The following is a 27,279-nucleotide window of genomic DNA, read 5'->3' as shown; positions in this document are numbered from 1 at the left end:
CAGATAGCATATTTAGTCATAATAATAAAAAATAAGTCAAGGGAGCAGGTGAGGAAGGGAGAGCCACATATGCTGTTTCGTAGGGAGCACCTTAAATAAACTCCCAATAGTGGTGCCCACCTGCTCTTCAGATAGGAATCAGGGAACCTGAAGATGGGGCAGGAGACCTACCCTCCCCGTATGATGTGACTGGTTTATTGCTCTTGCATTTGTGTTTGCAAAATGAATAAACCATCTGGCTCGTTTTCGCCGTATGAGCCCGGTCTGAGGAGCTGGCTAACCCTAACTCTGCGTAAGCCACGGGGCTGGGCCACTGCACACCTAGAAACCAGGCGGGGCTGCTGACCGGGCCTCGGGGCAGCCATGGGCCGCTCTCCAAAGGCAAGGGCGCTCTGGAGAGACACTCGACCCTCCCGACCCTCTAGCCCCACAGCTGCCCTTCAGTCCGCGAGCTCGGGAAGGAGGCACAGTCTGCTCCGATAGAGCGCCGAGGCCCCGCTGCGGTGCATTTCTCATTCCTCTCCTCATTGGCTTCAGACAGAGCCAAGAAAAGGTGCGTCTAAGGCAGCCACCTTCACCGCTCTCGAGACCTATGGAATGTTCCTCCCACGGCGCCTCCCGGCTCAGAACAGGAAGCAGCGTGGGTGTCAGAACCAGAGCCCACCCAGGCAGTGAGGCGCCCTCCATCTCCTGTCCTTGAGTTTCACACAAGGGTGCTGCCGGTCGCGCGGCTGGACCGCGGAAGGCTGACCTTTCACTGCAGACTCATCCTTCAAATTGAAACTTTTGTGACAAATAGAGGTTTCTAAGAATAAGTATGTATTTAACCTAACGATTACACACCAATCTCTACTACTTCCTGGGAAACTGGATGCAGTGACAAGTTCTACTTTTTTTTAAAAGAGACTGAGCCAGTCATGGATGTCCCCCATTAATACACACCACTCCTCGTCACTGGTAGCCTCACAACCTGTAAGATGTTTTCAGTTAATGTTCTGGGTGTTTCAGAGTGAGGCCCTAGAGGTCAGAGCCTCGCCCTGAAGTGCTCCCGGGTTGAGGCTGTGACACTGAAGGCGGTGGCCCAGGGATGGCGGCGGGCTCCGGGCCACGGTACGCAGCGCGTGCACAGCAGAGCGGCCCAGTTCCGTCTACTTGAAATTTCCCTAATTAAAAAAAAATGAAAAAGCCTACCGAAAGTATGTATCAACTTTAAGAGGGAAAACACATGATCACAAAGACAACCCAGCGCCGCTGACCGCGGAGGTTCACAGGAGAGCTGTGCTGGAGGGGTTGTCTGCCCACAGTGAATCAAGAGCTGGAAAACACGCATCCGAGGGTTGGAGAAAGCAGAGCCCACACTCACCAAGCGCTTCGAGTCTTCACTCTGTCTGTAAAAAAACAGAAGCTGCCTCACCAGGAGGGTAAGGTTGGGGCCACTGGCAAGGGGAAAGGCGCCACCGGACTGGGACAGGCTGGCACAGCGGTCGAACGCACTCCTCTGGATGGAACACTGGAAACAGAGCGAGACAGAGGGCGGCGTCAGGGCTCGAGCAGCCTGAGGCCTCCCGGGCCGGATGAGAGCGCAGACCAACCGCCAGGGTCACGCCGCGTGCCAGGGCTGTGCCGCGTGGAGGCCACGGCTGGTCAAGCCTGGGGAGTAACCGCGACACACCCTCCACAGGGGTCACCACCACCTCCGTCTACTGTGATCTGTAGCCCGGGTTTGGCCTAGGTTTGTATTTTATAATTTAAAAACCACCAAAAAACTCATCTAAACTAGTAAAACTATTTGTTGGGGAAAATACTATTATCCACATTAACTTTCCTTTTTTTTTTTTTTCATTTTTTTATTGAAGGATAATTGCTTTACAGAATTCTTTTCTGAACATTAACTTTCATTAAACAAGTACACACAAAAATGCGCATAAAATGAATTCTACCTCTAAGAATCCAACACTAAATAAGCTTTCTCATGCCTCTCTAATTCCTTCTCAGGTTAAAAGCAAACTTACTTGCTGTTTTCTGTCTCTATAGCCTCGAATAAATGACTGGATGATTATTGCATTTTTCAATCTTCGCCTTTCTTCCTGAATAGCACAGGGAGGAAGAACAACTGGTCAGAATCAGTGAAAATGACACATACTAGCTAAGACCACACACCACAAAATCCACTCTTTGAAACATGCCATCCACCACTTTCTAACGTATTCAAAGTTGTGCAGTCACGCCCACTGTCTGCACTCAGAACGTTTTCAGCGCTCGGCCCCATAGAGCCCCTGACCTGCTGGCCGTCAGCCACCCGCCCCTCCCCGTCCCAGGCCACCCCGCCAGCCTGGCCGGCAAGCACTAGTCAGCTTTCTGTCTCCATGGGACTCTGCTCTGCACACTCCACACAAGGGAAGCGTACTATGCAGCCGCTGAGCCTGAGCAGCCTCTGAGCCTGACTGGTCATCGGCACTGTGTTCTTGAGCCTCAGCCACGGCGTATCCTGGGTGACCACCCTTCCGGCGGCCGCTGCACTGTCTTTTTCGTTCATTCACTTACCGGCTGGTGGACACTTGGGCTCTTTCCACTCTGGCTCTTATGAATAATACTCTTGTGGACACTCATGTACCGACTTCTGTGGGGACACAGGTTTCCATTTCTCTTGGGTGTATACCCAGGCATAGAATTAATATTTGAGGAACTGCTGGACTGTTTTCCAAAACAGCTAACTATTTTACAATTCTGCCAGCACAATCAGACTTTTTAAAAAAAGTTTTTAACTGGGATGACCCTGAGGGATGGGATGGAGAGGGAGGTGGGTTCAGGATGGGGAACACATGTACACCCATGGCTGATTCATGTCAATGCATGGCAAAAACCACTACAATACTGTAAAGTAATTAGACTCCAGTTAAAATAAAAATAAAAAATAAAAGCTTTTAAGTATTAAAAAAAAAATACAGACACACAGCGTTTATTTTAAAGGGCACTCTATCTCCAAGCAGAAAACCCCAATCATCATCGACCTGAGGCTGTCTTCAGAGCTCTCAGTGATGGGGCAGAACCAAGGTTCGCCGCTGCTCCGACCCTGCAGCTGCCGCTGTCTGAGGGCCCCCAAGCAACCTGCCAGGCGAGCGCCACTCCTGTTCCAAAGACACAGAGACTCGAGTCTCCACAGAGACTAGGGAGGCCGAAAGATACGCGTCAGAGAGCAAACGCAGGTGCGGCACGAGAACCGGCACTCGCTCTGAGCAGTGACGCCACCTCCCAGCCTCTCTGAATGCCACCTACAGGCGTGGGCGGCACACACACTCACACAGTCACACAGCCAGGCCACACAAGGGCGCCTTCTCAGCCTGAGATGGTTATGAGGGAACCCCTGAGCTTGAACCACGTTTGGGCATCAATTCATAACTATGATTCTAAGGGTACTTGATGATAAACTCAAATCATCCCAGGCATTTTCAACACATTCTTTTCTGTTCGTTCAGTTGTTAACTAGGGAGGAAGCCTCAGTAACACTCCAGCTCTCTGGCAGGTGTCCCGGAAACAGATCAGCCCTCACAAGGCCTGAAAGTCAGCCTGCAACCAGCTCATCCCTCCCTCGGTTAAAGGGGGTTTACTGACCCGCTCCCTACTGCCTGCCAGAAACAAATGCAATGCTCTCTGAAAAGAAGAAGAGGTCACATTCTAGAATCTGAACGCATCATTCTGGTTAGAACATACAATGCCCAGTATTCAACCAAAATAAGCAGGCAAAAGACAAGAATTTAAAATCAAGAGGACAAACAACACAAACAACCCACAGGAATTCCAAACACTGGAGTTTAAACATTATCTTTAAAATTGTGTTCAAGAAATTAAAAGACAAGAGAACTGGTAAATAAAAGAATCAAAGAAAATTCTAGAACTGAAATAAAAACCGGAATTCAGAACTCAGTGGATGTATTTAATAATCAGAGGTCATTTGTATATCAGAGGTTAGATAAGAAGAGACTAGCCAAATCAAAGCACAGACATTCAAAGGATAAACATGCAGAAAAGGGGGACACACAGGAGCGCGCGTCCTCACAGAGCGTGGAGGCCACACTGCATCTGTGCGGTGAGCCCGCAAGGAGGGGGAGGAGAGGCAGCTGGAGCAGAAGCACCGCAGGGCAGAGGGCTGCCTGAGAGCGCCCGAGGAGAGCCGACGCCGCAGCCAGGGCACCGGCTACCCCGGCGGCTCAGCCCGTGAAGAGCCCCCCTGCGGAGCCGGAGACTCGGGTGTGAACCCTGGGTCATGGAGATTCTCTGGAGGAGGGAACAGCTACCCGCTACGGTATCATCTCCTTGTTTTTCAGTATCCTTTACTTGTTTGGGCGGTGACTCTCAAGGGAGGGCAACCTCACCACCAAGGAAGCATTCGGTGATTTCTGGAGACAGCTGCGGTTGTCCCAGTGTGGGGAGGGAGGGTCGTGGCATCTGCTGGAGAGGCCCTATGTATGTACATGTGACATAACGTGTATCTGCATGTATGTTAAACTCCAGAAACCATTCTGAGTCTGTTGATCTTATGGTGCATCATCTACTCGGGAATCAATGTAGAGGCCAAGGGATGGGCTAACCCTGCAGCATGTGGGCAGGCGCCTGACAAGGCACCGCCTGGCCCAGGACCTACGTCAGCAGCCCGGAGGCCGGGAGAGCCTGCCCCAGCGTCCTTGCACCTGCGGCTCCCTGGCCCACAAGGCTCTAGTTCCAGCTGCCCACAGCGCTCCTGCTCCGTCCTCCAGGAATTCACTCAGCTCTGGCGAGCTCAGAGACGCCTTCCCTCAACACCGACAGCAGGCCCTCCGGGTCCCCGCTGCAGGACCCTGCCTCACACCTGCGGTCCACACCCCGCAGGAACACTGTCTTGCCTTACCCCACCCACACACCCAGCCGGCAGAGCACCACCCGGACGACGAGCTCTCAATATGGATGCGTTAAAGGGATGCATGACTTATTAAAAACAAACCAAGAAACCACCCAGAAAAGCAGGCCATAAGACACCACACTGATGGTGTGTCAACAAGGCAAAGCCATTTTAAGAGACTGTCCCCGAAGATTAACTGTACACTAGGCTGGAGCAGGGGGGTCCCTGGCCCCTTTCGTGTATTCAGCCTCTTCACACACACACACACAGTCCGCCTTCACAGGGAGTCTTCTCCTACTTCGTGAAATGCGAACATTATGCTCCAAGACCCCCTACACCTTCTAGAAGCCACACCACAAGCAACCCCTTGAACTGAAAGTCTATGTCCTCCCCCACTCTGGAAACTGCTCTTTTAAGCCCACCTTTTCTACATTCTTTTAGCCCATCTACATTAGATGACTCGCCATAAAATCAACAAATCCAGAATGGTTTCAGAAGTTTAACATACATACAAAAGCGCGTTACAGCACATATACATACACATATCTACATATATTAAACAGTAAACGCAGGGCCCAGCTGAATGCTCCGGAAAAGGCTTGTCGGCAGGGACTGTCACACACTGCTTACCTCCCTCTTTCTTCTTTCTTCCTGAGTTCGATGTAAAAGAGAAGCCTTTTCTTCCTAAACACAAAAAGAGAGAAAAGACAAAGGGTGTCATTTCAAAGTCTAAAATGCTCTCATGCAAAAATTACAGAATGCTGTGACCGAAAAAGAGTTCTAGAGATCACCCAATCGAACCGTCTGTCGATAAGAAATCCCAGGCACAGGGTTAGATGGCCCCTTCCCCAGCCCACCCCACCCCCAGGCCACACGCCACGTTAACGTCACAACGCTAGGAGTTTTCTAAGAATAGAACCTGATTTCTTTACATACACACACACACACGTTAGTTCAAGTAAAACTGGGGAGGTCTGAGTAACATCAGCGCACTGGCAGCACCCTGCCTGTGAGCTCACACCACAGCTCAGCAAAAGCACCCCAGGGAAAAGGCCAGGCCAACACAAGACCTCCCTGTGGGGTTTCCAACAGCTCTTTCATGTATTCAGCCCTTTCGTGTATTCAGGTATGTACACCATGTGACTGTACAATTATCTCAATAAAAATGTCAATGAAAAACTCAACTTTTCATTGTTACCAGAGTTTAAAAAAATTATTTTCATCATAAGTAAAACCGTATCCTGACCAACATTAGCTGATATGCAGAAGGAATGGAAATAACAAATGGGAAAGTTAAATGTTTCAAATAAAGATACTTACAGACAATCCCCCCCCCCAGAACAGTTTCAGTCCATACTGCAACGGTATTTTAATTTTGTGAATTTAATCCAAAATAAAATTAAAAGTCCAAGATCTTAACATATAAATGATTAGAAAAATTAATAAACTTAAATTTGTTAACACATACAGCTCATCAGAATAGTGTCAGTAAGCAAGCGATGAGCCAAATCAAAATCAACTTTGATATGTGAAGGAATACACAATGTGTAGAACAAAAGTTTCTCACTGACAAAATTTACAGCCAAAGAAATAAATCCTCCAGATATTTTCCAGTATAGAAAATTTCATTTCTTGGATTCAAATAAAAAAACCTTTCAAGCTACCACACATCAAAGGTCAGAAAAACATGTTATTTTTAATTGATTAATTAAAAAGAGGAGGGGGAATGGAAAAACCTAAAGCAAACGCTCAGAATTATGGGAAGGCTCTAGATAAAAATACAACCACACTTCTAGTTATCCTCTTTATTTGTGAATAGGAGTGGTAAGTGTACATCTGTAATCTCTTCTTCTCTCTTTGTCCAGATTTAATGTATATTCATTACCTGGGTACAACTAGAGCCAAGACTTCTTAAAATGCTGTTAAAACTACAAGAAAATATACTTAAAGCCATGTTTTACCTTTAAAAAAAGGTACATGTCAGAAAAACAGTCACCAGGTTGACTTCACAAGTGAGTTGCAGCATCGTTAACCTAAATGCCCCGGGGGTGAGGGTTCAAGGGCTAGGCCCCTCTCTTACCCCCGGTTCACTCCCACTGGCTTCAATCTCTTACCCCCAGTTCACTCCCACTGGCTTCAATGTCTGGCACCTGCAGCGCCGCCTCCTGCACAGTGAGCCCCTCAAGTCTCCATCGCCCTGCCCTCCTCCCACCTGGCCTTCCCCCTTGACACCGACGCGCATACCTGGCAAGCGCCCCTCGCCTCAGGTGAGACTCGGCTTAAACGCCACCTCCCCCAGGAGGGCAGACCAGCGCCTCCCTTACCCCTCCACCCATCAACAGGGAGCTCCTTCAAGCCGAGAGACCACGGGCACACATGACACTTACGGACGTGCTCCCAGCACACAGGCGTGCTACTCAGCACGCAGACTACCGACTCAATCTGCAGTCAGGACCCCGAGGCCACACGGGCATCACCCTCAAAGGTGTGGCTGCCAGATGGCGAGGACGCTCGCTCTTCAGCAGGTGAAGCCACACGGCCAGTGGGGGAGAGGCCTCTCCAGAGAGGAGCAGAAAACCAGAAAGCAAGACAAGTCCCATCGCCTGACCACAGCGCACCAAGGGGCTTCCCTGGTGGCTCAGCTGGCGAAGAATCCACTTGCAACGCAGGAGACCCTGGTTCGACCCCTGGGTTGGGATGATCCCCTGGAGAAGGGAAAGGCTACCCACTCCAGTATCCTTGGGCTTCCCTTGCCTCAGCTGGTAAAGAATCCACCTGCAATGCAGGAGACCTGGGTTCAATCCCTAGGTTGGGAAGATCCCCTGGAGAAGGGAATGGCTACCCACTCCAGTATTCTGGCCTGGAACAGTAAATAACCATCAGCTTCTGAAAGTGAAATTTCACCACACTGCGGAGAGAGTAAACCAGCAAGCCTGCTACCATGCACAGGCGAGCCAGGGCCCAGGACCCACACCAGCGCCGTGGGCCTTAGCCCGAGGAGCAGTCCACCCCGGGCACAAGCGCTGGCACAGGCCTGCCTACCACACCTGAACTGACACAGCATCCTAGCTCAGCTGCTCTATTGGGTGTTGAATAAACACGATTATGGTTTTAAATGTTCTCTCATGTCCCACTGGAAACATAACACTCCACACCCCGGGACGAACACTGAGCTGCACCGACAGGCTCCAGCAGGGGCAGGCAAGGCGCGGGGACAGGGCCTCCAGCAGGGGCAGGCAAGGCGCGGGGACAGGGCCTCCAGAGAGACAGAAATGAAAACGGGGATTCAGCCTTCCAGAAAGCAAAGCACATTAGTAAAGAGTGGTGCAACAGCTGAGAAGCCTGAATAAATGACATTATATCCCCATGTCTTCACATCAAGACAGACTCCTGACGGACCTGAGATCTGCACACATGCAGAGCACTTTATAAAAATGCGTGCGGGTGAAATACGTGCGGATGAAACGAGGATGGTTTTCAAACGCTCAGTGTGAAGGAAGACTTTCTCCAAGAAAGAAACACCACTCCACACATTAAATCTATGTTACTGCTTGTCATTAACTTAAGAATTATAAGTTTGATCCCATAAAAATTAAAACTTTATACACAGAAAAATATCATATCCAAGGTTTAAAAAGGTGACAGTGGGAATATTTGTAACACTGCAAAACCAGCTATTTGTAAAAGCTCTCAAAAATAATTTTAAAATGTCAACAATCAAATAGAAAAATTAGGAAATAAAGACATATTTTAAACAGAACTTCATTTTTACTCATTTTTAGGGAAAAAAAGGCAATAAAAATGCAATGGCAGGTTTTAACCTAACTGGCAAATTTAACCCTCAGGTAACAGGCTGAGATGAAGACGGGCAGCAGCTACTTTCATGCACTGATGTGCTCTCCTTAGAGGGCAGTTTAGAAATAACTATAAAAATTTACAATGTATATGGACTTTGATCAACCCTCCTAGCAATGTGGCCTGCAAACATTACTGGCACCCAATGCTGCTTAAATTAGCAAAAGTTGAAGACAACCTAAATGGCCATTATCTACATGACAGCTAGAGAACTTCAGAACACTCGTCACAGGGAGGATTACGGAGAGCCGCTTTAAAGCGCAGGAGATCCATCTGTACTGACCTGACTACCTCCAGACACAGCGCTCGGCGGGGCGGGGGGTGCAGCGGGGGGTTCAGCCCACTCCAGCATGCATTCAAACAAAGAGAGTGCACACCTCTGTGACTCACGTACAGAACACGGCTCTGCAAGGCCACTTAGAAGAGTCACACTCAGGGGTGAGCAGCAGGGCTGGAAGGCCAGGAGACGCTTCTTTTATTTGAATCTTATCTTTTCCTGTTTGATTATCCAAGTACAACAAATAACCTCTCACTCTTTCAGACTAAGACGCTAACGAAGCTACTCCACAACATAAGCTTTTAAATACAGCTCAATAAAGCCAAGAATAAGCTCATGGCATGTGTGACTGGGAGGAAGACAGCAGAGAGGTGCCAGCCAAAAAGCACATGCAGGCTGGCTTTTACAGGTTGCTGGTTTCAGCTTACTGCACGTGAAAGTGTCTCTTCCCTTTCAGCATCTACAGGCCTAGACAAGTCAGGGATTCCCAGCAGCAGTTGCACACTAGATTTATAAAAGGCACTGAAACAGGGAATGACTAACCCTCTTGTCCTAACGAAGACGTGCTGCTTTCAATGCCACTCTCTCACCTCCACAGCAGGGACACTAACCCTATTCATCAATAAGTAAACAAGAGTAAACCACAGCAGACTTCTCTATTTGACCTTTGACCTTCAGGCACAGTATCTTATCTTCTCTGAAGATTAAATATGGCCAAACTTCACAAATACATTAATAAAGATGCTTTTTCAAGGGGAAAAAAACGCTTTCTTCATGCAAATGAATTTAGTGGTAACAAAATGAACTTTTTAAAAAAAAGTCATACAGAGTTCAAAGTAGATTTCATTAACCATCAGAATTTTTAAAAAATGTATATTCAAAAATTTGACTATAGGTTAAACTAAGTTTACATAACATGAAAACTTCCATAAAGACAAACACTCAAACTGACTGTTAACCACTTAAAAAGAACTTCAGCATGTTTACTACTACGTTTATTTTAAAAAATAACATGAGATTTTCTGTTTTATCTACTATTTTCCACTAGAAATTTACCCCATTTACCAATATAAACAGACTCAGTCTTACATCTGTTTCAAGTTATGCACAATCCTAATACTTTTACATAATTTGAAGAATATTCAAGTAAAATACTTTGAGTTAATTAAAATTAGCAGAAGTTTTGTGAATAATGTACAACCTATGATCTCTGGATTTTTCCTTCTTTTATAGACCTATAAGAAAGAACCTTTATGAAAAGTACAATGGCAACCAGCTTCACACACAGGCAAACACAGTCCAAGGGGCAAAAAACACAGTCACAGGAGCTCACTCTGGCAGCACGTATCTTAAAACTGAGGGCTTCCCTGGGGGCTCAGACAGTAAAGAATCTGCCTGCAACGCAGGAGACTGGGTTCGATCCCTGGGTCAGGAAGAGCCCCTGGAGAAGGAAATGGCGACCCACCCCAGTACTCTTGCCTAGAGAATTCCATGGACAGAGGAGTCTGGCGGGCTACAGTCCATGGGGTCGCAAAGAGTCGGGCATGACTGAGCAACTAACACTTTCACCTCCTAAAACTGGAACAAAACAGTGACAAATTACGAAAATCACATTTATCCAACAACGCAACATGAGTCCCAATTCAAAATCTACACAGAAAAAACGCATTTGTGCTGATTTAAAAATTAAATTAATGCTCATTTAAAGTACCACAATAAAATGTAACGGGGCTTCCCTGGTAGCTCAGAGGTTAAAGCATCTGCCTGCAATGCGGGAGATCTGGGTTCGACCCCTGGGTTGGGAAGATCCCCTGGAGAAGGAAATGGCAACCCACTCCAGTATTCTTGCCTGGAGAATCCCATGGACGGAGGAGCTCGGTGGGGTACAGTCCATGGGTCGAAGAGTCGGACACGACTGAGCGACTTCACTTCCACTTTCATAAAATGTAACAGTGTATATTCCATTACAGTAAATTCCAAAAGACCTTCTGTTCCTCCACCAGAACTGTGTGGTAATTACGGCAGCTGCACTAGCAAAGCCCTAGAAACAGACTGCACAGTCCATCTAACCTCCAGAAAAGTGGCCGTGGGACATCACGCACCCACGGAGAGAAGCTGCCGTCAAGTGCTGCTGTGGAGGCGCCACCGAGGCACGGCGCTGAGGAGGACAGCAGCTCTCCTGGTGACTTAAAATGTCAGGGGGACGTGTTTATCTCCACTTACTCTAGCTGTGGAAACCCCGAGGAAGCTGGTAATAACTTTGGAAACCTTGAGGAAGCTGGTAATAATTTTGGAAAACTTGAGGAAGCTGGTAATAGTGGGGAAGTCTGGGATCTTCGAGAGAGGAAAGCTTCATTATATATGCCCTTTAGAATAATCTGTTTTTAAAACTTTTTCTAATTTAAAAAAAGAAACTTTTTTTGATGGCCACTGACTGGAGATTAGAAATGGAAACATCATCAGAATTAAGGAAGGTTAGTGATAATCTAAACATCTCATAATCAAGAATTATGACTTTCTCATTTCAAAGTTTCAGAAACAGAAGCCCAGAAAAGATGAGGAACTATGTTGCAGACAGCTGGTTACAGAGATAAGCATCTTGTCAAGTCCCCATTATACTTTTTACAATTTCACCTTTCACAGAGAAGACGGGCTATGAGCTGTGCTGCCTGCTGGCCCACTAGGGTTACTAACGTTCCTTCTAAAGTTAAAGGGAACATTTCTTACAACTACCGTAAGAAAATCAACTCAAAAAGACACAGGACTGCTAAAGCCACCCTTCCGGTGCCTGCAAGACAGGATCTTCACCTTGCCGAACAGTGAAAGGAAAGCTTACGCAGAGGCAACACTGGACGTGCAGGCTACACAACATCCAGACCAGGGCTCACGCACTTGAGCCTCGCGCTTTTCACTGCATGACCCGAGTCTCTGAGCCCTGATTCCTACCTCCACAGGCTGCTAGTGTCTCTGCCTCAGAGCGGGAGTCAGGAAGAAGCAAGAGCACATAGCAAGCAGGCAGACAGACCCCGAGATTCAGCCCGGCTTACAGCCACGAACAAGCAGAAAAGCAGAAGCCCCGGAGAGCAAGCGCCCTCGGAGGCTGGGGCTGCCTGCCGCGGCCCTCTGTGGCCAGCGCGTGCAGCTGCTTAGGCAGCAGGACTGCGCAGCCCAGGGGACACGCCAAAGTCGGCATGCACACGGGGACCGAGCAATCCAGCTTCTTCCTGCAATCTATCCCAAAGGTAATTATAAACCACAGGCTATAAAGATGGTGCTAGCAATAGGGGAGAAATAATCTACAAGCCCCAAAGTAAAGCACCAACACTTCATACACAGCTCATACAGAGAAGATGCACCGTCATTTTTTTAAATACAAACCTTTTTTTAATTATAAAAAAAACCTCTTAATTTGCGTTTGGCTGTGTGGGCCCTTCGTTGACGCACGGGCTCTTCTCCAGTTGCGCTGCGCAGGCTTCAGCAGCTGTGGCTCCCAGGCCCAGGGCAGAGGCTCAGGCACCGGGGCACACAGGCTAAGTTGCTCTGCAGCATGTAATTTCAGAAAACAGACTGAACTGGACCCTCGGTTTTGGGGGAGTAAATATGAATGCTTCGTGGTCAGGGCACAGGATAGAGTCTCAGCTACAGCAAATAAAACCACAAAACCAGTACCAAAGGTCCGAGGTCCTCCAACAAGCCCCACTTCTCCAAAGAGCTCTGCTCTGCCATCACCTCTGGGTCAGAACTACTGTCTGCACTTGCAGACACGCATACCGGCTGGCCATGCCCGGGGCCCTGGCAAGCCTCTCTCTGTTGTTCCTGTGAACGCTGGCGTCCCTTGGAGTTTTGTCCTGAGCCCACGCGTCTTCTCAGCAGAACACTTTCCAGCGCATTATGCAATTTCAACTACCTACTGATGGACCAACAGAGCGGACTTCCCAGTCTCTCCCTGAAGCTGCTCCTGCCGAATGCACATCCCCAAGCATTTTAAACTGAGCACGTCCTAGGGGCTCCTCAGCGCCCCGGATCATGTCCAGTCCTGTCGCCCCAGACTGACACCTGATGTGCCTGCCGCTGGTCCCTGCAGATCTCATCAACTCTAGCTCCTCAGCAGCGCTGGGGCCCTCCCCTCGGGGCCGGACACCTGCCTCAGGCGCCCACTACCCTGCCCGACTACAGCGGCTTCTCACCTGGGGTTCAGCCCTACACCGCCCCTGAGGGACGAGCTCCTCATGGGCCCCCTTTGTGAGCTGGCCCGACTGCCGTCCCCCCAGCCTCGTCTCCAGCCAGCCGCACAGTCTGTAAGTGACAGACACTTTCTCACGGTCGGACAACTCTGCCCATGGCTTCTCACTGGTGGCAACAATGTTCAATCAGAAACTGGGCAAGAATCCAGCCCAGCACACAGAGCCGAAGGCACCAGCACGAGGCTCGAGGGCAGGTCGTGGGCAGGTACTCGAAAAGGAGAACTAGCTTCCGCCCTGCGTCCTGGCACCAGACTGCCCAAGGCGGAAATACACTTCAGTCCTCTCCTACTTCACCCTCTCCCCCAAGCCCGCCCCGAGACCGTCAAGATTCCCAAGTCACTCGCCCCGCTGTGTATTCCCCGCTGTGCTCCAAGGGTGGCTGGGTTAAAAAGGTAAATGATCTAAGTGAATTCAAACTGGTGCAAATAAATGACAGCCCTTCCTGCTTCTAAGGCTTTTTTGACAAAGATGGCTAACTCCTAACAATTCAGGTCAGACTCTGCAGGTACGCCTGTTTTCCAGCAGCATAAGGTAACAGCTCAGTCAAGAAGCCTTGCCTAGGGGAAGGGAATTTTAAGTCAGTTCCTGAGTTCACCAGTTTCCTTCCTTATTACACCTCCACACTGGTGGGCTTCACCTAAAGCTCGGACTGGACCATCAAACAGGACAGAAGGGGAAATGCCTGACGCTCAGGACGCCCCCCAACAGGCACCGCACGTTCTCCCTGCTCTCCTGTGCCACTAGCTCTGCGGAAGCCAGCTGCCATGTCAGGAGCACACTCAAGCAGCCCTGAAGACGTCCAAGGGGCAGGGAACGGACACCTGCCACCAAGACCCAGCTCCAACCTCCAGGCGCAGACGTGAGCCAGCCCCGGAACGGAGGCCCCAACACCAAACAATGGTTTCCTGGTTTCCAACGCCTAGGCCTCCGAGAGACCACCGCACCAGCCCTCAGGTATCTGGCCCCACAGAGAGTGAAACTGTACTGCTTGAAGCCACTAGGATGCAGAAATAGACAACTAGACCTTTATTCACTGGAAATTAAGAGACTGGTAAAGCAAGAGATCATGACTGTTCAGATGAGCATAATTTAAACGGAGTAATGTTCTGCAATCTCAGTTCAGTTCAGTCACTCAGTCGTGTCTGACTCTTTGCTGGTTTGTATTAAAAATGACATTCTAATACAGATGATGAACAGACATCAATAAGTTATAAGCATTAAAAAATACAGATCGTGACCACTTTGAACAGCTGTATAGCACCCCACTGTACTGTCACATTACCACCTGCTTAACAACTCTTCTTCTGTTAGACATTTAGGCTGTTTTGAATTTTTCAATAACACAAGCAATGCCACAGCCGTCATCTTTTCTTTCCCAGGCATCTACACCGGCGCCTATTTGTGGCTCTGGGCGCCTGCCCTTGAACTGCCCCCGGGAGACTGTGCCAATCCATGCTGCCACCCACACCTGCACAGGTATCCCCGTCTTCAGCCTGGCCAGCACTGAAGGATGGACTCTGGGGACACTGGACAGAAGTGCCTGCTCCTGCCTCCGTGCTTACAGATGGCAGAGGAGACAGAAAGCGTGAAGAGGCCGTGGTCAGAGCACAAGTCGTGGGCAAAGAACAACACACTTAACTTCCAAACTCCTAAGTGCCCGCATTCTTTGAAGTTACAAGAAAAAGGGAAAATCACAGAGGAAAACTTTTCACTGCTTTTGCAATAACCTCTTTTGAGGGCTCTTCTACAGTCCTATGAAATGACTTGTTTATTACCTTAGTTAAGAGACCTAGTTGGCAACTAGCTCTGTAACTCCAGAAAATCAGGGCACACAAGTGTGCAAAGTCAGACAGGACAAGGGAAGGCAAGTGAGGCAGGTGCCGGACACGCTGCAGGAGGCGCTCGCTCTCAGGACCAAGCCCCCCCGGAGCCCACCTTAAGCCCTGCACCCATGCATCCCCCATCAGCGCCTCCGTGAGCGCTGTGCCCCAGGCCTGCTGCTCGCCGCCCCCTCTGAGGTCCAAAGACAGTTCAGCAAGGTCTCAGCTCTCCCATTCTGCTCACGTTCCCCGAGAACTAGATCAAGAACTTCTGACTTTATCTGCGACAGGGAACTCAAGAGTTCTGGTCTCATACGTGAAGGCTACAGATAATCACATTCAAGAGGACAGACTGGGGCCACTGGGAAAAACGGCGAGGTAATAATACCAGTCCTGACAGCAAATTTTAAAACCTGATCTCAGAAACCATCCTGCTTTCCCTGATGTCAGGCCTGTAAGAGGCCGCTTATGCTGCAACGCAATGTACACAGGGTGCAGAACACCACACACACCGAGTGTCAGCGTTTCACAGTGAAACAGCACATTCTCTTAAGTTAAAGTATTTAAGGCAAGACCTTCAATTACGCAACAGAGGGCAGCTGTATAAAGCTCACCAGTCAGAGAGCTTGCTATCTTAAGAGCAGTCTAGACTTAGGCACGGAGAGGGCAATGGCATCCCACTCCAGTACTCTCGCCTGGAAAATCCCATGGACGGAGGAGCCTGGTGGGCTGCAGTCCATGGGGTCCCTAAGAGTCCGACTGAGCGACTTCACTTTTATTTTTCACTTTCCTGCATCGGAGAAGGCGATGGCAACCCACTCCAGTGTTCTTGCCTGGAGAATCCCAGGGATGGGGGAGTCTGGTGGGCTGCCGTCTATGGGGTCGCACAGAGTCGGATATGACTGAAGCGACTTAGCAGCGGCAGCAGCAGCAGCAGACTTAGGCAAAGGCGAAGTTAAAATTCCAGTAGCGGGCTTCGGGAACCTCTAGAGTAAAACCTGCTCTGTGAACCAGCAGCACCCTAACACCCAAACCAGAAAAAAATATCACAGGAGGTGAAACCTACAGACAGTTCTCCCCTGAACACAGGCGCAAGAACCCCCAAATAAAACACTACAAACTGAATGCAACAATGTATAAAAAGAAGTCTATATCACAAGCAAGTGGGACTTATGCTAGGTATTCAGGGCGGGTTCAGCATTTATTAGGTTGGTGAAACAGTAATTGCAGTTTTGGGCCATAAATTTTAAATTTTTATAACTAGGCTCAAACACATCTTTATTAATCAAAACAGGAACCATTACAATCAACACATTTTTGCCAAAAAGAAATAACTATTTTCCGTAGCAAAAAAATCCATGCTTGGGGATTCGACGAACACTTGGAAGGCATTTTCTGCATCCTGCTGGTTGTAGGAGCATTTTCGCTGCAAACAGTTGTTGAGACGTTTGAAGAAGTGGGAGCAGGTGGGTGAGAGGCCAGGTGAGTGTGGTGGACGAGGCAAAACTCTGCAGCCCAATTCGTCCCACGTCTGAAGTGCTGCTTGTGCGGCAGGCGGTCAGGTATGCTGGGGAGAAGAGTCGGGCCCTTTCTGTTGGCCAGAGCCGGCTGCGGCGTTCAGTGCATCTCATCCACTTGCTGAGCGGACTTCTCAGATGTGACGCTTTCGCCAGGACTCAGACTCCAGCAAACCCGTTACAGGCGCAGTCAATCAGACGGGCAGCAGACCACCCAACAGTGACCATGACCTCTTCTGGTGCAAGTCTGGCTCTGGGAAGTGTTTTGGAGCTTCTTCTTGGTCCAACTACTGAGCTGGTCATCGCTAGTTAGTCATATAAAATCCACTTTTCATGGCAAGCCAAAATCCAATCAAGAAATGGTTATTTGTTGCTGCACAGAATAAGAGAAGATGACATTTCAAGACAATTTTTTTGATGTGCAGTCAGCTCATGAGGAGCTTCCCTGGTGGCTCAGACAGTAAGGAATCAGCCTGCAATGCAGGAGACCTGGGTTTGATCCCTGGCTGGGGAAGATCCCCTGGAGGAGGGCGTGGCAACCCACTCCAGTATTCTTGCCTGGAGAATCCTATGGACAGAGGAGCCCGGCGGGACTGCAGTCCACGGGGTCGCAGAGAGTCAGACACGACGGCACGACTTAGCACACATGCAGCCCATGAGGCGCTCACTTATCGAGCTTTTCCAACTTCGTGGATCCTCTCAACTGGTCATTGTCAACTTCTGATGACCAGCCACTGCACGCATCTTCAAGGCTCTGGGCATCTTCAAGTTCTTTTGCAGAACTTCTAAAACCACCACTGCACTGTACATTTGTTAGGAGTTCCTGGGCCAAATGCATTGTTGATGTTGTGAGTTGTCTCTGCAGCTTTATGAAGTATTTTGAACTCTAATTAAAAGAAAATCGCTCAAATTTGCTTTTTGCCTAACATCATTTCCCCAGTCTAAAATATATATAAAACTGCAAGTAATGAGTTGCTAGTGAAAAAACGTAAGACTTAAATGATGCATAACATCGACACATTTACTTAAGAATGCATTCCAATACCAAATGGCAAAGTTCAACAATGCAAAACTGCAATTACTTTTGCACCAACCTAATAAAACACTTGGTATAATCCATTATAACAACAGACTAAAGAAAAAGCATATAATCAGATCAGTGCTCAGCTCCTCAGTCATATCCAACTGTGTGACCCCATGGACGGCAGCCCGCCAGGCTCTCTGTCCATGGTGTTTCCTAAGCAAGAACACTGGAGTGGGTTGCCATTTCCTACTTCAGGGGACCTTCCCGATGCAGGGATTGAACCCATGTCTTGTGTCTCCTGCACTGACAGGCAGATTCTTTCCCACTAGCATCTCCTGGGAAGCAACCCCTCCAGGGGCTGCTCTCTTGATTTACAGATTCAACAGAATCCCAGTCAAAACCCCAGTGAGTCCACACAACACAGAGAACACAGCCAATACTGCATGTGGCCACGGTGGCAGGGTTTAGTTGCTGAGTCGTGTCTGACTCTGGACTGTAGCCGCCAGGCTCCTCGGTCCATGGGATTCTCCAGGCGAGAATACTAGAGTGGGCTGCCATTCCTTCTCCAATAACCACCATAAATGGAGCATAACCCTTAACAACTGTGAATTACTATACACCTGCAGTTTATGTGATATTGTTCATTAACTATACTTAAACTTAAAAAAACCTGATGTAACAAATACACTTAAAACACAATGGTTTTTTTTTAAAGAAAAAAAAAAAGCACAGTTATTTTGTGATTATCAACAAAGTGACTCTAAGGTTGCTATGAAAGGGCAAAAGACTCAAAAAAGCCAACACGATGCTGAAGAAATATGTGAACAAATTCAGAGGACTGACACTACCCAACTCTGAGACTTACTATAAAGCTCCAGAGAGCAAGATAACGTGGCACTGGCAAAAACAGCAAAACAAACCAAAACACCCCAAACAGACAAACAGATCCATGAACCAGAATACCAAGCCCAGACACAGACACACAATTGAGCCAACTGATCTTTGACGAGAGCAAAGGCAATGCAATGGAGAAAGAACAGCATTTCAACAAACGTGTTGAAACTGGATATTCACATGCCAAAACAGAAAGAAAGAAAAAAAAAAAATCTAGACGCAGACCTTAAGACAGTTCACAAAAATTAACCCAAAATGGATCACAGACAAAAAGGTAAAATACAAAATTATAAAACTACTACAAGTTAACACAGGAGAAGAGCCAGGTGACATTCTGTTTGGCATGACTTTTTTTTAAAAAGAATTTTATTTATTTTTTGGCCATGCTGGCTCTTTGCTGCTTCACAAGCTTTTCTCTAGTTTTGGCAAACGGGGGCTGCTCTCTAGTTGCCCCACGTGGGCCATCACTGCAGCGGCTTCTCCTGTCGTGGAGCACGGGCTCTAGGGTGCTCAGGCTTCAGCAGGCGCCGCGCGGAAGCAGTTGTGGGTCCCAGGCCACAGAGCACAGGCTCACCGTCGTGGCTCATGGGCTTAGTCACGCCGAGGCAAGCGGGATCCTCCCAGACCAGGCATCGAACCCATGACTCCTGCATCAACAGGCAGATTCTTTACCTCTGAGCCACCAGGGAAGCCCTGGGTGACTTTTCAGATGCAACATGAGACAATGCATGCAAGAGAAAAAACGATAAAACTGGACTTCACTGCAATTAAAAACTCCTGCTCCACAAAAGACAGTATTAAGAAAACGAGAAGTTAAAAACCGGGCCAAGATATATGCAAAAGACATATCTGAAAAAGGAGCTTACGTATACAAAATACATAAAAGTACATTAAAAATGTATGTAAGGAACTCTTAAAACTTAACAGTAAGAAAACAATCTGATTAAAATATAGAATAAAGACCTGAACAGACCTCAACAAAGCAGCTAGACGGTAAGTAAGCACCTGTGAAAAGAGGCTCCATGTCACACGTCGTCAGGGAAATGCAAACTAAAGCAGCGAGGCACCACCACACACCCGCCAGAAAGGCCAAATGTGAGCCTGCCAACACCGAACGCCAGTAAGGACGTGGAGTGACAGGAGCCCCCTGCTGGAGTTTGCTGCTGGTGCAAACGCAAAACGGGACAGCCACTCTGAAGAAGATGGCAACCCACTCCAGGATTCTTGCCTGGAGAATCCATGGGCAGAGGAGCCTGGCGGGCTACAGTCCATGGTTTTGCAAAGAGTCGGACATGCCTGAAGTGACTTGGCAGGAACGCACAGCCACTTTGGAAGACAGTTTTTCAGTCAATTACAAAACTGAATGTAATCTTATCAGACAATCCAGCAATCCCACTCCTTGATATCCCCCCAAAGGAGCTGAACACCATACCCACGCAGGGCCTGCACAGGGATGTCGATGGCGGCTTTATTCACAACTGATGCTAAAACTTGGAAGCAACCAAGATGTGCTTCTGAAGGTAAAGGGACAAATGAACTGTGGTCCATCCAGACAACGGAGTATTATTCAACAACTGGGGAGGGGAAGAAGCTACCAGGCCACAAAAGGGACTTCCCCGGCCGCCCAGTGGTTAAGCCTCCGCCTTCCAATGCAGGTGCAAGGGCTCGATCCCTGGTTGGGGGACTAAGGTCCTGCATGATGTGGGGTGCATCCAGAAAAAAAAATTAGACCACAAAAGACATGGAACAACCTTAGAAGAAAATTCCTAAATTCAAGGAGTCAGTTTCAAAAGATCAAACCCCACAGAATGTACACCACCTGGAGTGAACTCTGATAAGCTGACTTAAAAATAACTTCTCAGTATTAATCCATCAATTGTAGCAAATGTACCACGTAACAACAAGACGGAAATGAGACAGGAAACAAAGGCGTTGCAGAGAGGGACTGTGTGAGAACTCCCTGTACTTTCCCAGCAGTTTTTTCTGCAAGCCTACAACTGCTCTAATAAAATAGTTTGCTAATAGAAAATAAGGTTTAAAAAAAAGCAAGCTATCAAAGCTTACAAAAAGGCAAGGAAGAAGCATGCATGCATTTAAGCGTGCTGCTAAGTGAAAAAAGCCAACTGAAGACTACACACTGTGTGATTCCAACTGCACGACACTCTAGAAGCGCAAAGCTATGGTGACAGTAAAAAGACCACCGGAGGCCAGAGATTTGGGGCGGGGGGGGGCGGCAGGGAAAGCCTGGGATAAGGGAGATGAACAGGGGAAGCACAGGGCAACACACCACGCTCTGTGACACTGCAACGGAGGATGCACGTCACTGTGCACATGTCAGAACCCACTTAAGGCAACACAAAGAGCGAACTTTAATGTATTGATATTGGTTTATCAGTGCAGCAAATGAACCACACTCGGGCAAGATGTAGTGAACCTTCAGATGTACAAGGTGGATTTAGAAAAGGTAAAGGAACCAGATATCAAATTGCCAACATCTGCTGGATCATATACAAGGCAAGGGCATTCCAGAACAACATCTATGTCTGCTTCAATGACTAAACTAAGGCCTTTGACTGTGTGGATCACAACAAACTGTGGAAAATTCTTGAAGAGATGGCAATACCAGACCACCTGACCTGCCTCCTGAGAAGTCTGTATGCAGGTCAAGAAGCAACAGTGAGAACCAGAAACGGAACAAACTGGTCCAAAATTGAGAAAGGATTTTGTCAAGGCTGCAATATTGTCACCCTGCTTATTTAACTTCTATGCAGAGTACATCATGTGAAATCCTGGGCTGGATGAATCACAAGCAGGAACTGAGATCACCAGGAGAAACATCAACAACCTCAGATATGCAGATGACACCACTCTAATGGCAGAAAGTGAAGAGGAACTAAAAAGCCTCTTTTATCAAGAAGGTAAAAGAGGAGCGTGAAAACCTGGCATGAAACTCAGCATTCAAAAAACTAAGATCATGGCATCTGGTCCCATCACTTCATGGCAAATAAAAGGGGGAAAAGTGGAAACAGTGACCTACTTTATTTTCTAGGCTCCAAAATCACTGCAGGCAGTCAGTGCAGCCATGAAAGTAAATACACTTGCTCCTTGGAGGAAAAACTATGACCAACCTAGACAGTGCATTAAAAAGCAGAGACATCACTTTGCTGGCAAAGGTCCATCTACCCAAAGCCATGGTTCTCCCATTAGTCATATACAGATGTGAGAACTGGACCATAAAGGCTGAGCGCCGAAGAATTGATGCTTTTGAACTGTGGTGTTGGAGAAGACTCGAGAGTCCCTTGGACTGCAAGGAGATCCAACCAGTCCATCCTAAAGGAGATCAACCCTGAATATTCACTGGGAAGACTGATGCTGAAGCTGAAGCTCCAATACTCTGGCCATCTGATGGCAAGACCCAACTCACTGGAAAAGACCCTGATGCTGGGAAAGACTTGAGGGCAGCAGAAGGGATAGATAGAGGATGAGATGGTTGGATGGCATCACCGACTCGATGGACATGAGTTTGCGCAAACTCTGGGAGATGATGAAGGACAAGGAAGCCTGGCATGCTGCGGTCCATGGGGTCACAAAGAGTTGGACACGACTGAGCGACTGAATAACAAGGCAAGATGCTAATAACAGCAGATTTCTAAACTTATAATCAAATGACCTCTAAGATATTCTTCTATGTACTACTGAGAAAACCAAAAATTACTGCCAATAAGCTGTGTCATGTTACCAAGATGTACTCTGACTTCAGAAATACTAACTGGAGACCGTAGTGACTCAGCATCAGAGGAATCCAGTATACACTAAGACACACGAACCCTCCCACCCACCTGCAATACTTGCTTCCCACCCACCCTCGTTCGACCCACCCTTCAAGACCAAGCCCACCAACGCTGTCCTTTCCTGAGTCAGCTCCAAGGGAAATCCAGAATGTGGTATTTACTCCCTCTATGGTTATTTAAGGTTTAACTAGGTAAGTCTTATCTCCCTAACAAGATTACAAGGAGGGCATGAACTTTTCCTTACAATGTTTCAGATCCTTCAAAGAACCTTCACAAATAAATATAATTTGAAGGAAAAATTTATATTCACTCAAAAAATGGCACCTACTCAGTTTCCACTAAGCTTAAGAAAGAAGAGAAAGGACTTAAGTTGCAGAGAAAGAGAATTAAAGAAAACAAGCAAATGTGGGTGCTCATTTAGTTGTTAGGAAACAAAATCCAAACAATGAAACTACATACCCACCAGAACAACAAAAGAATTTTCAAATTAAAAGGATCGATAACACTAAGTGCTGGCAAAAAGTGGAGCCCCTGAGACCCTCAGACGCTGCGGGTCTGCGTCCAAGGGGACGGGGCAGAGCGCACAGAGCCAAACCTGTGTGCAACGTGTGGCCAGCACATGAGAGCAGGTGTCCACCTGGAGACTCATACAGCAAACATGGGTCAACTGCGCTGCGTTCAGACAGTGCATCAACAGAAGAGAATGGGCTCCACCTCTCGGAGCGCTGAGCCACAAGAAGCCAGCTCCAAAAAGAGGGGATTCCAAGCACAGGAAGCTTAACAGGCAGAATTACTCTGTGGTAATAAAGCTGAAAACAGGAGATAACTCTGGGTTGTTGTTCAGTCACTAAGTCATTTCAACTCTTTCCAACCCCATGGACTGCAGCACGCCAGGCTTTCCTGTTTTTCACTATCTTCCAGAGTTTGGTCAAACTCATGTCCATCGAGTCGGTGATGCCATCCAATCACCTCATCCTCTGTCATCCCCTTCTCCTCCTGCCCTCAATCTTTCCCAGAATCAGCGAGTTGGCTCCTGGCATCAGGTGGCCAAAGTACTGGAGTTTCAGCTTCAGCATCAGTCCTCCCAGTGAATGTTCAGGGCTGATTTCCTTTCGGGTTGACTCGTTTGATCTCCTTGATGTCCAAGGGACTCTCAAGAGTCTTCTCCAGCACTACAGTTCAAAAGCATCAATTCTTCAGTGCTCAGCCTTCTTTACAGTCCAATTCTCACATCTGTACATGACTACTGGAAAAACCATAGCTTTGGCAAATAGACATTTATCAGCAAAGTAAAGTTTCTGCTTTTTAACACGCTGTCTAGGTTTGTCATAGCTTTTCCTCTAAGGAGCAAGCATCTTTTAATTTCATGGCTGTACTGACCATCTACAGTGATTTTGGAGCCTAGAAAATAAAATCTGTCACTGTTTCCACTTTTTTCCCTTGTATTTGCCATGAAATGATGGGACCAGATGCCATGATCTTAGTTTTTTGAATGCTGAGTTTCAAGGCAGCTTTTTCATTCTCCTCTTTTACCCTCCTGATAACAGAGGCTCTTTAGTTCCTCTTCACTTTCTGCCATTAGAGTGGTATTATCTGCATATCTGAGGTTGTTGATGTTTCTCCTGATAATCTCGATTCCAACTTATACCTCATTTAGTCCGACATTTCACATGATGTACTCGGCATAAAAGTTAAATAAGGGTGACAATATACAGCCTTGAGAAACGTCTTTGTCAATTTTTGAAGCAGTCCATTGTTCCATGTCTGGTTCTCACTGTTGCTTCCTGACCTGAGCACTGGTTTCTCAGGAAGCAGGTAAGAAGGTCTGGTATTCCCACCTCTTTAAGAATTTTCCAGTTTGTTGTGATCCACACAGTCAAAGGCTTTAGCTTAGTCAGTGAAGCAGTAGATGTTTTTCTGGAATTCGCTTACTTTTTATATGATGCAACGGATGTTGGCAATTTGATCTCTGGTTCCTCTGTCTTTTCTAAATCTAACTTGTACATCTGGAATTTCTTGGTTCACATACTGTTGTGCCCATCCTTGAATGAAACGTTCCCTATCTCTGGACAGGAGGGCTCAGAATGGAAGGGTGCAGAAGGCAGCCTCTGGAATGCTAGGCAAGTGATCTGATGGGAATGGTGGGACCCAAGATGTGTTCACATGTAAAAATCCTTCAAGCAGAACCTACAGTTAATTCCCTGCCCAGATTCCATCCCCAACCACTTGAGAGTAACTGCTACCTCTCAGAACTGCACTCTCACCCACGCCAGGGGTGGCCTGCAGACAATGACTAAGTGATACAAGAAGCGGCAAGTCTGTGATGCCAGCCATGCTCCAGAGCTACCGGCGGGACTGGCTAAAGCTGGACTGCAACCCTGGTCCCCTGACCTCTCCTCTTCCTTCAACTTCACTCGTACAAGGATTTCCTCCTCAGGCTTCTGGCGGACGTGGCCTAAGATACAGACACTTAATGTTTGTGCCTTGACTGCATGTTAAGTCTAAACCTCAATGAAAAGGGGGATAAAAGGGGAAAGGAAAAAAAAAAAACTGTTTCACACAGTTGAAAAGCCAGATATACAATCTCCTCTTGAGATTCTGATTGACAGACCACTATTTTCCTCAGAGACGAGATGTGTTACCTGGTGAGAGAACAGGATCAGCACCCAAGCAGGACCTGTGGGGCACTCGTCGGTAATGAAGTCACAGGGTCGTAGAGAACTGAAGGGACATGGATTCTCAGGTGGTGACCTTCAGCCAGGCCACATGGCCGTGCAGTCACCCAGTGGCTCTTTATCCCACCTGAAAACTAACTCTGGCCCACAGGGTCTTCAAGGCCCCTTCCAAGGGCAGAAATCCTTTGATCTCACCTGGAATTGTCATGAACAGCCAAGCCTGAATACGGCCCATGCCAGCTCTGCCACACTTCAACACGTGTTCTACCCTGTTCTGCAGCCAGCTACATTCAACCAATCACCATCTTGCAAAACCCAAAGCCTGAAAACTATCAACACGCTTCTCTCCCAACTCCCTGCTGGGATCCCATCCTGCACCCTCAGAAACGATCACATACACGCCCCCGTGTGCGCTGTCTTGCCTGGCTCTTTTATGACCCCATGGACCGTAGCCCACCAGGCTTCCTCTGGCTGTGGAATTTTCTAGGGAACAATACTGGAGTGTGCAGCCATTCCCTTTTCCAGGGGATCTTCCTGACCCAGAGACTGAACCCAAGTCTCTTGTATCTTCTGCATTAGCAGGCAGATTCTTCACCACTATGCCACCTGGGAAGCCCACACACACTCACAGTGAAGTGAAAGTCACTCAGTCGTGTCCGACTCTTTGCGACCCCATGGACTGTAGTCTACCACACTCTTCTGTCCATGGGATTTCCCAGGCAAGGATACTGGAGTGGGTTGCCATTTCCTTCCCCAACATACACTCACAGTACAATTTAAAACAGATATCTTTACATTGAGCAATCACTTTAGAGTCACCAGTCACTAAATGTAACAAACAGTACATTAATATAGAAGAAAAATACACGAAGCATTTAAAGACCATTTTAGAAAACTATTTAGTAAACAACTAATTACACTTAGGTGAACTTTCCAAACACTCTAAGTAGGGAGGACCACACTCTATTTTCAGCCTGATAAAACTAAAACAGGCAAAAAAGGGACTCAGTGAAGTAGTGGGAAGCAAGCAAATGAAACGACACTGACGCTGCGCTGCTTCCCAGCAATTGCAGCCAATCAGCAGATGCCAGTCACCAGCGAGGACAGCAGAGTAACCCGTCTGTCCACTCTTACTCTGAACTGTTCTCTCAACAGCAACCATCCACCCTAAAAGAAATCAGCCCTGGACGCTCCCTGGAAGGACTGATGCTGAAGCTGAACCTCAATACTTTGGCCAGCTGATGTGAAGAGCTGACTCGTTAGAAAAGACCCTTTGCTGGGAAAGACTGAAGGCAGGAGGAGAAGGGGACGACAGAAGATGTGATGGTTGGATGGCATCACCGACTCAAATGGACACGAATCCGAGCAAACTCGGGGAGATAGCGAAGGACAGGGAAGCCTGGCGTGGGGCAGCTCATCGGGTCACAAAGGGTTGGGCAAGACTAACAACAAAAACAACTATCATAACAGAAAAAAAGTTCTAGAGTCTCTCCAGAAATGTTTCTCCAGAGGGTTACTGAAGAATAATTTTCATGCTCTTGGATTCAAACACACGGCCAAAGACGAGGAGTACGCCTCAGTTTCAGAGATTGTCGTCAAGAACGAGTACATCCTGCTCACCTCCTACAACAGAGACCTCCATAAAAGCAGTCACCACCAGCTGTCAAGGCTGACAAAAGTATCCAAAGCTCAATAAGGAAAGAAACACTGTGTCCCTGGCCCCGGGTTTTACACCATCTAAATGTAAAGGGCCGGCCACCCTCAGCATCCTCGCAGCTCCTGGGCGATCCCGGTGCACATGGCCCGGGCACCCATCAGCCTTCCTCCCGGACCCGGTGTGACCCTGGGGGGTGACCCCGCCGCCCGGCCGGACGCGCCCCGCCCCCGCCCGGCCCCGAGGCGCCGCCGCTCGCAGGCCGCTCTTACCTTCCGGCTCGCGCCTCCCAGGGACACCTTGGGCCTGGTTTTGAAGTCCCCCTCAAAACTAAACATCTTTAAAGCCTATCCCATCTGGGGGCCCGACCCAGAGAGCGCGGGCGGCGAGCGGTCGCCGGGGGAGCGCCCCGGCGGGGACGAGGCCGCGCCGGGCAGGGACCCCGCGCCCGCCGGCGTGCTGCCCGCTCGGCCTGCCCTGGGCGGGGGGGTGGCGACACAGGGGGCGGCCCTCGGCCACCGCCGCTCCCCTCATCCACGCCTCGCCGCCACTCCGGCCGAGCCCGAGCGCCAGCGGGGGCCGCGGACCCCTCACTCGCACCCAGAAGCAGCCGCTGTGAGGAAAGATGGCCGCCGCCGCCGCCGCCGCCGCC

General features: G+C 48.3%; 1 protein-coding gene across 3 annotated transcripts in view; it reads right to left on the bottom strand.

The window, feature by feature from the left end:
• Positions 1 to 27,035, bottom strand: part of UBE3C (ubiquitin protein ligase E3C) — a 114,268-nt gene extending 87,233 nt beyond the window's left edge. For all 3 annotated transcript variants that reach the window (XM_052638499.1, XM_052638501.1, XM_052638500.1), the window contains exons 1-4: positions 26,900 to 27,035; positions 5,507 to 5,560; positions 2,013 to 2,087; positions 1,364 to 1,510 (exon numbers count right to left, since the gene is read on the bottom strand). In XM_052638499.1, the coding sequence (XP_052494459.1) occupies positions 1,364 to 1,510; positions 2,013 to 2,087; positions 5,507 to 5,560; positions 26,900 to 26,965 (342 nt within the window). In that variant the 5' untranslated portion in view covers positions 26,966 to 27,035. The remainder of the gene's footprint in view (positions 1 to 1,363; positions 1,511 to 2,012; positions 2,088 to 5,506; positions 5,561 to 26,899) is intronic.
• Positions 27,036 to 27,279: the final 244 nt, after the last annotated feature.

This window comes from Budorcas taxicolor, chromosome 4 (genome assembly GCF_023091745.1).
Source record: "Budorcas taxicolor isolate Tak-1 chromosome 4, Takin1.1, whole genome shotgun sequence".
NCBI classification, from domain to species: Eukaryota; Metazoa; Chordata; class Mammalia; order Artiodactyla; family Bovidae; genus Budorcas; species Budorcas taxicolor.
This window is presented reverse-complemented; position numbering and strand designations above follow the sequence as displayed.